We start from the raw sequence: 12992 nt of genomic DNA on the forward strand, positions 1-12992 counted from the left end.
ATCCCCATTTTACAAATGAGGTAACTGACTCACATAGAAGTGAAATGACTTGCCCAAGGTCACACAACAGACAAGTGGCGGAGTCAGAATTAGAACCCATGACCTTCTCTGACTCCTAAGCCCGTGCTCTATCCACTATAATAATAATAATAATGTTGGTATTTGTTAAGCGCTTACTATGTGCAGAGCACTGTTCTAAGCACTGGGGTAGACACAGGGGAATCAGGTTGTCCCACATGGGGCTCACAGTCTTAATCCCCATTTTACAGATGAGGTAACTGAGGTACAGAGAAGTTAAGTGACTTGCCCACAGTCACACAGCTGACAAGTGGCAGAGCTGAGATTCGAACCCATGACCTCTGACTCCAAAGCCCGGGCTCTTTCCACTGAGCCACGCTGCTTCTCACTACACCTTGCCGTTTCTCATGATGGGTTGGCTCCTGCCTCTCTGGTCTCCCTGGTCTCCCAGACCTGGAGACCTGGTCTCCCAGACCATGAAGGTCCTCGATTTCCAAACCCCAGAGTGGTCTTCCCTACTTAGGATCTCCTCACCGGCGGTCCATAGGCTTCTGAGAGTCCTCAATGCCTGCCGGGGAAGCGAGCCTGCCTCCTCCCAACCACTGACGGCCTATGATCCACTGGTCACTTATTCCTCTGGAGAACACACAGCTGACGCTTGACTCCATTCTTCTTCCATCCCTCTGGGAGGTCCTGGATCCCAGCAGCCTTCTACCCTAAAGCCCTACCCAGACAACATATGTGGGTACATCTACAAACGTATATACATTACCTTATATCTGAGAGATCACACTTGTTTCCAGCAATAGCCATTACAATATTTTCTGGACCATGTTCTTTCAATTCCTTGACCCATTTCTTCAAAGTATGAAATGAATCCTAAAGCAAAAACACAACACAAACCCATAACTCACATGGCCTTTCTGTATATTACATTACAGTTAGGTATCCAGCTCGCTAAAATCTAGCGGAGAGGACCCCTCTGAGGTTCATGAATAATGTCATTTCCTTCTGAAGTTTAGCCCCGAAGCTACACTGAAAAGATCACTGTCACGCTAGCATATAGCAATTCCTATTAATATGCTGAAATGGAAACTTGGAGGAAAGGGAGATGTATGGCTAGCAGCATTCTCCTTGAAGATTATTATTCATCTTAGTTGAAGACAGCACAGGGGTGGGAGTCAGCAGGTCTGCCACTCTCAATTATTGGTATTTACTGAGCGCTTACTGTGTGCAGAGTACTGTACTAAGCGCTTGGGAGAATACTATACAAAAGAGTAGGTACAGATGATCCCTGCCCACAAGGAGCGCACATTCTAATCAATCAATTAATCAATCAACGGTATTTATTGAGGATTTACTGTGTGCAGAGACCTGTACTAAGCACTGGGGAGAGTGCAATATAACGGAGTTGGTAGACACTTTCCAGAATGGATTTGTGGACTGAGTCAGTCTCTTCTGAGCTAAAAGTAAATCATTCCAACTGGCAGAGGAGAAAGAGATAACTCAGCAAACTACTGCAATGATCCATTACTGGACCTGTGGCATCCCTGATGGATCAGATTTCATGAAAAAAAAACATTACCCTTAGGATTTTCCAATCACGGATACACTTGGAGGGGGGCTCAGACTCTTAAGGAGTTTATGGACTAGTTTGAGTGTCGGTTTGATATCTGGTTTGCTCTTTGACATTAGCACTCGGGTAAATCTCGGAATTGTGAGAATGAAAGGCCTTCTGGAGTCACACCATGCCCACTGTCAGACAACACATGGGTGTTCCCCAGTAAACTCCCCTTCCGATCTCAGGGTGGAAATATACTAACACAAAAGGGACAAGAAGGGGAAGAGGGAAAATGATTCATCAAGCAAGGTGGGGTGGACCCTTACTTAATCCAGTAAAGTTCCCGCCACTGGAAAACATCAATTCCAGAATTCTGCACACAGGGCCTGCCCCCGGCTTGGAGCGTTTCAATGATACAATTCCTGGATGATTTTTGATCCTTAAACTCCTCTTGCGTTTCAATGATACAATTCCTGGATGATTTTTGATCCTTAAACTCCTCTTGCCCCATTCCCCATCTGATCTCAGAAGTGGCACAGCGTAGTGGATAGAGGATGGGCCTGGAAGTCAGAAGGTCTTGGATTCTAATTCTGACTCTTCCACTTCTCTGCTATGTGACCTTGGGCAAGTCACTTCATTTCTCTGGGCCTCAGTTACCTCATCTGTAAAATGTGGATTGAGACTGGGAGCCCCGTGTGCGACAGGGACTGGCACACAGTAAGCGTTTAACAAGTGCTACAATGGTTATTATTATCCCACACTGAAGTGGGAGCCCCAGGGTCCAAGGTGGAGCTCTTTCCCCTGCTCTTTCCATGTTTCCATCCCACGTGGAGACGCCAGGACAGAAACTCTCAAATGTCATTTGGGCTGTGATATCCAGCACATGGGAGTAGTGAAAATAGTAGAAGTATTTATTAAGCACTTACCATGTGCAGAGCAGTTTACTAAGCAGTGGGAAAGAAAGCACAGTTGGAAACTGGACACTTTTTAAAAGGAATTTGTTAAAGGCTTACTATGTGTCAAATACTGTTCTAAGTGCTGGGGGAGATACAAATTAATTAGGATGGACACAGTGCCTTTTCCGCATGGGGCTCACAGCCTCAGGAGGAGGATAAACAGGAGAACTGAGACACAGAGAAGCTAAATGACTTGCCCAAGGTCATGCAGCAAGCAATGAGCAGAGTGTGGATTAGTATTCAAGTCCTCTGACGCTCCCGGCCATGCTGCTTCTCAGGAGGCTCACAATCAAATAACACGGTTCTCTGTGGACTTACCTGCTTGGTGATATCATAGACTATAACAGCTGCGGCTGATCCTCGGTAGTACATGGGTGCCAACGAGTGAAACTGTTTAAAAATAATAAATGGTTTTAGGCCAAAGTCAAGGATTTGGTTTTTAGTCATCACAAACAGCTCCAACACAAGGGGGCTATATTATCCTGTAATGGAGAGGCTTCCCCTAGAATTTGTTTAAAATCTTTAAAAAAAAAATCCATTTATGATTCCTGCAGTTAAATTGGGGAATTGCTATGAAACGAGGAAAGCTTCCCGTAGATGTACAGGTACACTCCAGAGACACATCACACCCTAGCCATTCTAAAATACATGCAACTACAGTTTGGTTTGTTTGCCCAGCTAACTGCAAAGCTTTGCGTTTCTAAAGAACCACAGTCCAACACTTAGTTAACAGCCTAGTTGCAGATTCATTAAAAATTGATTCTTAAAAGCATCAGGGTTCGATTCTACGGATCGCCATGAAACTGAACCCCTATTGATATCCTTGAGAAAGCCTGGCCACATTTCAGTTTGCAAAAACAGATCCAGATGAAACATTTCACTTGCCAAACTGGTTTAGTTTGTGTTTTCAACCAACTCCCTGAAACAGCAGACGATAGAGATCCCACCTTTGATTATGAGTCGGCACCAAAGCGTCCAAGAATATGATATAGATTGGCATTTGGCCCAAAGTCTGCACTGAGCACTGAGTGTGGAGAAATTCCACCAGGCTCAAATCTTTTCCTATCCCTTCTCCAAGCTAGATAATTCCCGACAATGGAGTTCTAATACCACGGCTCATTCCTTCATTGTTTCAGATAGGGTTAAATCAAAGGTGAGACCAAGATGAGCCATCTGAAGAGAAGCAGATGAGACCAGGATGAGAAGCCATGTGGCCTAGTGGAAAGAGAACAGGTCTGGAAGTCAGAGGCTTTGGGTTCTAATCTCGGTTCCATCACTTGTCTGTTCTGTGACCTTGGAGAATTCTTTAACTTAGTGTCTCTGCTACCTCATCCTCCTACCTAGACTGTGAGCCCCCTGTGGGACAGGGGCTGTGTCCAAACTGATTATCTTGTACCCATTCCAGCACTTAGAGTGCTTGGCACATAGTAAAAAACAACCATGGACATCTGCTGGGGGTTTGTTTGGACTCTAGTGCTGAAATGCCCCAAATGCTGGAAAAAGAGCTGAAGGTGGCCCTGTCTGTCTGCCCTTGAGATCACTGCAAGAATCCACTTGATTCAAATCATCTACTATACCAGCTTTCTGAGGCAGTGAGAGAGAGGCAAGCAGGGCAAGTGCCCCAGAAGCTGGGCAAATGAGGGGCCTAAGGATTGAACGACGGTGGCGGTAATGGTAGATACTGTACTGGGTGCACTGCACTATATGAATCACTGGAGAAAGAGCAACAGAAGCACAAACTACCCCAGAATAGACCACTTGGTTGGGATGCTAGTGCCTGCAGCTATTTTTACCTCGGAAGAAGAGGAAAAACAGGAGGCAAAATCTCTCCACTGATCCTCCCTCCTTCCCTGGCAGTAACAGCTTCCTTCTGTTGGGTGGCATCCCTGGCAAAGATGGTTTAGGCTGCGGCCCTGCCATCAGTTTCTTAACTACTGGGTGGTCACTGCCCCTTTAGAAACCCTCAGAGTGGGGATATTGTCCTTCTTATGTCCTACAACCGGAACCCACCCCGCTCTAGCCCTGAGCCAGCCAACAAGGACCAGGCTCCAACCGGAAGACCCTCTTCAGGTCACTAATACGTTCTTGATCCTCAACCCCCAAACACAGAGGGGGCCAGTAGACAGGCCGCTCTGAATCAGAATCAGAAAGGGAACTGCTTGAAAACCAGATGGCCGACAGCCAATCCCGGGTGCGGCAAGGGGGGAGACGGGTCAGCAGAGGAAGGTATAATAGGATCCCTCACTCTCACTCCAGGCTGCTGGCATTCACGGGGATTTGCCTCTTCAGTACCCTCTCTAGAATACCGCCTTCTGCCATGTGATGGGGTTTTAAACCCCGTCCTAGATTCGCCTGACTGAGCCCCGGAGTGGCAGTCGATGTAATAATCCGTCAGTTGGAGGATGAGAAATCGAGAGATTAAGCGCCTTCTCTAAGATCAAACTGCAAGTCGGTGGCAGAGGCTGCTGTTAGGATGGATTGCTTTTGTATTTGAGCTCCATGAGATTCGCCTTCGGCCCCTTTCCCACATGGCAAGTCACTTAACTTCTCTGTGCCTCAGTTACCTCATCTGTAAAATGGGGATTAAGACTGTGAGCCCCACGTGGGACAACCTGATTCCCCTGTGTCTACCCCAGTGCTTAAAACAGTGCTCTGCACATAGTAAGCGCTTAACAAATACCAACATTATTATCCTCACTTGGGCCTGGAACTCCCTCCCCATCCAGATAGAACAGACCACCACTCTCCCAACCTTCAAAGCTTTATTAAGGTCTCATCTCCTCCAAGAGGCCTTCCCCAGATCCCTCTCATTCATTCATTCAATTGTATTTATTGAGCACTTACTGTGTGCAAAGCACTATTCCTTCTTCATTCATTCATTCAATAGTATTTATTGAGTGCTTACTATGCGCAGATCACTGTACTAAGCGCTTGGAATGTACAAATCGGTAACAGATAGAGACAGTCCCTGCCCTCTGATGGGCTTACAGTCTAATTGACTTCATTGTCTTTGCACTTGGAGTTAAATTCTTTGGGCATTTTCCACTCACCCTGCCCACAGCACTTTTATATATATATGTAATTTATTTATTTGTATTAATGTCTGTCTCCCCCTCTACACTGTAAACTCCTTGTGAGCAGGGAAGGTTTCTACCAACTCTGTTATATTGTACCCACCTAAGCCCTTAAGTGCAGTGCTCTGAATAGAGTATGCATTCAATCAATCAATCATATGTACTAAGGGTCTACTGTGTGCAGAGAACTGTACTGAGCGCTTGGGAGACTACACTATAGCAGAGTTGGTAAGCCATGTGCCCTGCCCACAATGATCTTACAATCTAGAGGGGAAGAAGGACATTAATATAAATACAATTGATTGGTTGTATCGTACTCTCTCAAGCACTTAGTACAGTGCACTGTACACAGTAAGCATTCAGTAAATACTATTGATTGACTGTTCAAAGCACCAACTTTTGCCCAAATTCTTCACCATTCCCCTCCATCGAGGCAGGGGAACCTGTTTGCTGTGCCCTTGGGATTCCGGTGGCTGCCACAGTTCCAAGAAGACCCAATAATAAACTATTCCACTTCATCCCAGGCAGCTGGCTTGAGCCTCTGGTCTCAGGGAGGGAGAAGCAGCAGCATCTGTCATATTACCGATGAGGAAACTGAGGCACAAAAAGTTAGGGGACTTGCCCAAGGTCACACAGCAGGCAAGTTGCAGCATCAGAACTAAAGAACCCAGGTCCTCAGATTCTCAAGCCCGTGATCTTTCCACTAGGCCTCACTGCTTCTCAGAACCTAGGTCATTGAATAACTAGAAGAGACTTTTTTTTTTTAAATCAGCCTGCCTCAACTAATGGAAGAGACAAATGTGGATCTGGAAATTTTGCTCCTGCCTTGGACTTCATTTTCCTTTCGGGAGTCAAGGGCCGCCTGCCAGGTTGGAGGAGGATAGGGACACATGGGTCTTTCAGCTCCCCAGGATGCCTCCCTTCCAGTCAGTGCTACCCCTGGCCTAAGCTCCCCTCAGAATGAGCCTTGCCTTTCTGAGGAACACTACAACATGTCCCCATGGCACTTATGTATCATATCTGTATGTTTTTGGTAAATTCACAAACATCCATTGCCAGTAAAAAATATCTTTTGAGTAATGGAAATACAATTTGGCTTAATTTTCATTACATAGGAAATAAATGCTTTTTTCAACTAGTGTGGGGAAATAAAATATTCTGCAATGGAAAAATTCAATATTAATCAATCAATTGAGTGCTCACTGTGTACAGAGCCCTGTACTAAATGCTTGGAGGATTATAATAAAACAGAGTTTATAGACACAGTCCCTGCTCATAAGGATTTCTCAATATAGAGGGGGAGGTAGGCATTAAGATAAGTGATAATAATTGTGGCATTTGTTAAGTGCTTACTATGTACCACAAGCACTAGGGTATGTACAAGTTAATCAGGTCCTACATGGGGCACACAGTCTAAATAGGTGTAAGAACAGGTATTTAATATCCATTTTGCAGTTAAGGAGCACAGAGAAGTGAAGTGACTTTCCCAAGGTAACACAGCAGGCAATTGGCAGAGGAAAGTTTAGAAACCAGGTCCTCTGACTTTTTTTCCACTAGGCCATGTTGCTTCATTATTATGGATATTCAGGTAAGTGTTGTGGGTCTGAGTGTGGGGTGAATATCAAGAACTTAAAGGGTACAGATCCAAGTGCAAGGATGATGTAGAAGGGATAGGGAGTAGGAGAAATGGGGGGTTAGTAGGGGAAGGTCTGTTGGAGATGTGGTTTTCATAAGAATTAGAAGGTGGGGAAAGGGTCTATCAAATATTAAGCGAGAGGGAGTTCCAGGCCAGAGGGAGGGCCTGAGCAAGGGGTCAGTGATGGAGGTAGATGAGCTCAAGGTACAGTGAGTAGGTTGGCACTGAAGGAGGAAAATGTTTGTGCAGGGTTGTAGTAAGGAATCAGCGATGTAAGGTTGGATGGAGAGTGCTGGCTGAGTGCCAATGTTGAAAAGTTTCTTGAGAAGTGGGGAGAAGTGGAGTGAAAGGTGTTTTTTTAGAAAAATCTGAGCAGCAGAATTTGTTCTGTCACCAATACGTGTTACAAATTATTTCGCTGAGAAGGGGAGGAACCAGAGAAATGAATCTGTGGAGTGACCTACTTTGAATTCCAGAAGTCCAAGTTACTTGATTCTTGGCCATTTACTGACTGACTCAGGAATGGCTGGGTGGGTGATAGCAACAAGAAGGTAGCCTTTCCCCAAGTAAGGAGCATAAGGCCTCAAAATGCCCCATTTTGAAAGTCAATAATACTTGTAAGGTCCTACTATGTGCCAGATCTTGTACTAAGCACTGGGTAGATACAAGAGAAACATATTGGACATAGTCCCTGTCCTACATGGGCTCACAGTCAAAGTCGGAAGGAGGAGAATTTAATCTCAATTTTACAGATGAGGCAACTGAGGCACAGAGAAGTGCCCAAGGACACACAGCAGGCATCTGGCAGAGGTGGGACTAGAACTCAGGTCCTCTGATTCCCAGGCCCATGTTCTTTCCAGTAGGCCACACTGCTTCTCTCAACTCTCATAAACAAGGGATAATTGGGCCCAAGGTCTGGCTGAACTTAATAGACAAAAATATAGTAGCTGAAATTTTTTATGTACCCCATTTTTTCATTCATTTTAATGAGAAGCAGCTTGACCTAGTGGAAAGAGCATGGGCCTGAGAGTCAAAGGACTTGGGTTTTAATCCCAGCTCTGCCAGTTGCCTGCTATGTGATCTTGGGAAAGTCACTTAACTTCTCTGTGCCTCAGTTACCTCAGCTGTAAAATGGGGATTAAATCCTTCTCCCTCCAACTTAGTCTGTGAGCCCCACGTGGGACAGGGTCCGCATCCAACCTGTCAACTAGTATCTAACCCAGGATTAAGAGCAATGCTTGAGACAGCAGTCTCCTCCTCAAACTGAAAGCTCTCTTTGGTCAAGGAATGTGTCTGCCTACTCTGTCGTATTGTATTCTCCCAAGCGCTTAGAACAATGCTCTGTACATTGTAAGCACTCCATAAATATTGTTCATGATAAGCGCTTAACAAATACCATAAAAAATTTTTTTTTTTACTAAATCACACTAAATCACACAGGGATTGTGTGAAAAGTTTGTGATTTTTTCACTAAATCACACAGTGGCCTATTCTTTGTTCAGTGTTCCACAGCTGAAATTTCCACCTTGGTCTGAAACAGAGGAGTATGGAGAAGTTCATTCTTTCAGGAGGTGACTGTTCTTGAGAACTCAGACCAAAGAACCACAGACCAAAGTGGGCATCTTCGAAAGAAAGCCAGCTAGACTGCAACCACGAGAGCTGTGAATGGTCACTGATGGGCAACGTATGAATTATTGAAAACCACTTTGTTTATAATGCCCCGCTTTCCATTTCCTACAAATGGAATTACTCCAGAAACAATTGGATTGGGGATCCATTTAAGATTTTCATTGCTAGGGTTTTTTTTATATATTAATGAGTTATGAGTTAAAGGCTCAGCCACAGTAACCTCATGATCTGCTGGCAAAAAAGACACCCACAAATTAACCATTTTTGAAAAACACAAAATCAAAAAAAAAAAAATTTCCATCCTTCACGATTGTAGAAACAAAAAATGTTTGGTCAAAAAATGACCAAACTATGACCAGAGACAAATAATGTATCTGCTAAAGGATGGACAGGAAAAAACAGAAACCTGAGCACTTTTAGAAGGAGAAACTCCATGTTCATGTGCTTTTGGGGTGGTGGTGGGAGGAACCAAAAAATATCTCCTTGAAGGTGTTTAAATATTTCAGAACTAACACAAGTGGTCAGTTTTGCAATTTCTTCTTCATTTGCTCACATGGTCCAAACAAGTCAGAGGCCTAGATCCTTTGATCCCTCAGAAGTCCCTCAGAAAATCCTCATGAGTAGCCCCTTTCCGGAAAAGTGTTTATGTTCTCCCCGTAGTGCAGTTATTCCTAAACAGGAGAGTTGCACCATATTGCCCATTTCCTCGTCTCCTGAAGGAAAACGCTTTGTGTGCCTTTGGCAATGTGCTGCACTCCATCCCACTGCTTCACTCATTGCACAATGTACCCCAGGAGGAACACAACTGACAGGAAGGAGGGAGTGCAATTGGCCCTACCCAACCTCTAGCGCTATAGTCGGTTCACCGGTGCAGGTTCTTGGACTTGAAATCTCAAGCCCGAGCCTTGTCCAACATCCTTGATGAATGACATCATCGCCATCATCGTCATCATCATCCCCGGGCTCTTATTCCCTTCTCTAAACTCTCACTCCCTAATGTTTCGGCTTTCCAACCACATTCTTAGCCTTCAGAAGCAGATCTGGAGAGCAGCCTTGAGCGTTTAATAAATGAAGGCTCAGAAGGAATGACTAGCCCTCACTGGATTCTGCCTGGCAAATTCGAATGAACCAAGAGACATATTTTGAAATTCCCAGAGACCAGCCATGTGTTTGCTATTTCAGAGGACAGTCGATCCCCAGAGGTTCAGTATACTTAGACTGGAGAAACTTGCTTGGCTTGTCCTCATCTTGACATCCTCTTTTTTTATGGTATTTGTTAGGCTTATACAATGTGCTAAGCACTGTACTTAGTACTGGGTTAGATTCCAACTAATCAAGTTCATTCATTTATTCAATAGTATTTATTGAGTGCTTACTATGTGCAGAGCACTGTACTAAGTGCTTGGAATGTACAATTCGGCAACAGATAGAGACAATCTCTGCCCAGTGATGGGCTCACAGTTTAAATGGGGAGACAGCAAAGCAAAACAGAAAAAAACAAAAACAACATTATCAAGATAAACAGAATCAAGGAGATATACACCTCATTAACAAAATAAATGGGGTAATAAATAATATATACAAATCAGCACTGTGCTGAGGGGAGGGGAAGGGGGAAGAGCAGAGAGTGGAGGGGGAGGGGAGAGGAAGGGGAGCAGAGGGAAAGGGGGGCTGAGTCTGGGAAGGCCTCTTGGAGGAGGTGAGCTCTCAGTAGGGCTTTGAAGAGGGAAAGAGAGTTAGTTTGGCAGATGTGAGGAGGGAGGGCATTCCAGGTCAGTGGTAGGGCATGGGCCGGGGTCGACGGCGGGAAGGGGTGAATGGGGGGCGGTGAGGAGGTGAGTGGCAGAGGAGCAGAGTGTATGGGGTGGGCAGTAGAAAGAGAGAAGGGAGGTGAGGTAAGAGGGGGCAAGGTGATGGAGAGCCTTGAAGCCTAGAGTGAGGAGTTATTGTTTCGTGTGAAGGTTAATAGGCAACCACTGGAGGTTTTTGAGGAGGAGAGTGACATGCCCAGAGCATTTCTGTAGGAAGATGATCCGGGCAGCGGAATGAAGAATAGACTGGAGTGGGGAGAGACAGGAGGAAGGGAGATCCCAGAGGAGGCTGACACAATAATCCAGTGGGGATATTATGAGAGCTTGTACCAGCACGATAGCAGTTTGGATGGAGAGGAAAAGGTGGATCTTGGCGATCGTGAAGGTGAGACCAGCAGGTGTTGGTGACGGATTGGATGTGTGGGGTGAATGAGAGAGCTGAGTCAAGGACGACACCAAGTTTGCGGGCTTGGGAGACGGGAAGGATGGTCGTGCCGTCCACAGTGACAGGGAAGTCAGGGAGAGGACATGGTTTGGGAGGGAAGATAAGGAACTCAGTTTTAGACAAAATGAGTTTTAGGTGGTGGGCAGACATCCAGGTGGAGATGTCCTGGAGGCAGGAGGAGATACGAGCCTGGGGGGAAGAGGAGAGAACAGGGGAGGAGATGTAGATTTGGGTGTCATCTATGTAGTGATGATAGTTGAAGCCGCGGGAGCGAATGAGTTCACCAAGGGAGTGACTATAGATGGAGAACAGAAGAGGGCCAAGAACTGACCCTTAAAGAGCCCCTACAGTTAGTGGATGGAATGGGGAGGAGGAGCCCGTGAAGGAGACCGAGAAAAAAGGGCCAGAAAGATAAGAGGAGAACCAGGAGAGGATGGATCCGTGAAGCCAAGGTGAGATAAAGTTTGGAGGAGAAAGGGATAGTCGACAGTGTCAAAGGCAGCTGAAAGGTCGAGGAGGAAGTTGGACTCAGTCCACGACCCACATGGGCTCACAGTCTTAATCCCCATTTCACAGATGAAATAACTGAGGAACAGAGAAGTCAAGTGACTTCTCCAAGGTCAAACAGCAGACGAGTGGCCAAGCAGGATTAGAACTCAGGTCCTCTGACTCCCAGGCCTAGACTTTTTCCACTAGGCCACGATGCTTCTCCCATCCCTAACTGGTCCTGTGAAGCCAATCCAGAGATCAAGACATCAGTTCTAATTCAGGCTGAGGAGAGAAGCAAGGCAGACATGCAACCAGAAAAGGCTTGCCAAAGATTCAACTCCGGGCCCAGGAGGAAATGGCAGGAAAGGAAATTCCTGGCATTCCCAGCATTCCCAGCTTGCTGAGTGTGAATGGATAATTCTCTTCTGGGTGCTTTTCCTCTGTCATTCAGCAGACACTGAGTTTTCCATTCATCTACTCTCTAGGTAAAAAAGTGGTAGGAAACCAACTCTGAAGGAAACAAAGTTTTTTAAAATTCACAGTTTGTAGGCAGGGAATGTGACTTCCAACTCTGCTATATTGTACTTTCCCAAGCACCTAGTACAGTGGTCTGCACACGGTAAGTGCTCAATAAAGACGACTGCCTGAACAGTCAGCTCTAAATCGCCTCCCATGTTCACCGGGAGGGTTCTCCGGCAGCTTCGGAGGCTTCGAAATTTAAAGGGTTATGAAACCATAATATTTGGCAGTTATTCTGATCGAAGCAACCTGTCACTTTCCTTCTCTTAGATGAAGAACTGGAGTGTTTGTACCCATAGGGAAATGTCTAAAATAGGCTTGAATCTAGGCTCTGTATCACTACAGAATAGCATTCTATTCGGCTCTCATTAAAGTGAGAAATCATTAAGTCAAACAACCTTCAGTCTACGGTTCTGATCTGTCATGCTCACGGCTTGAAGAGAACAATCCTTTCCTACCTTTATCCTGCCACTCTCTTGTCTCCTGACTACAAAGTCACTGTCTTCATCAGCTGAGGGGGGTGCTGCAATTCCTAAGGAAGAGAGCCGCCTCTACCATGTCTCCCTCCTCTCCTTGCAAGTTAATGGACTGATTCCCTAGCTCACCTCTTTCAGCCCCATCATAGTCTTCCTTCCATCAGACATAACTGGATTCCTCAAAAGGATGTGGGTGGTATCACTGGCTGAGAGAAATCCAGAGAGCGAAAGGTGGAGAATGAGCCCTGAACAAAACTGGGTCATCGTAAAGCAGCAGCAGCAGCCAGAGAGATTCCTGCCTCGCTGCCAGTGTGTGAGGCTGAGGGCTAGGATTTCCCCTGCTTCCTCCTGCATCTGAATGCCCCACGATGCAGAAGT

General features: G+C 45.7%; 1 protein-coding gene across 1 annotated transcript in view; it reads right to left on the reverse strand.

Annotated features, from left to right (window-relative positions):
- Positions 1-12992, reverse strand: part of RAB31 (RAB31, member RAS oncogene family) — a 165174-nt gene that overhangs the window by 42776 nt on the left and 109406 nt on the right. Inside the window, exons 4-5 of the mRNA XM_029065627.2 lie at positions 2854-2925; positions 791-897 (exon numbers count right to left, since the gene is read on the reverse strand). Of these exons, the coding sequence (XP_028921460.1) occupies positions 791-897; positions 2854-2925 (179 nt within the window). The remainder of the gene's footprint in view (positions 1-790; positions 898-2853; positions 2926-12992) is intronic.

Source organism: Ornithorhynchus anatinus, chromosome 5 (assembly GCF_004115215.2).
Source record: "Ornithorhynchus anatinus isolate Pmale09 chromosome 5, mOrnAna1.pri.v4, whole genome shotgun sequence".
In the NCBI taxonomy this organism is placed as follows: Eukaryota; Metazoa; Chordata; class Mammalia; order Monotremata; family Ornithorhynchidae; genus Ornithorhynchus; species Ornithorhynchus anatinus.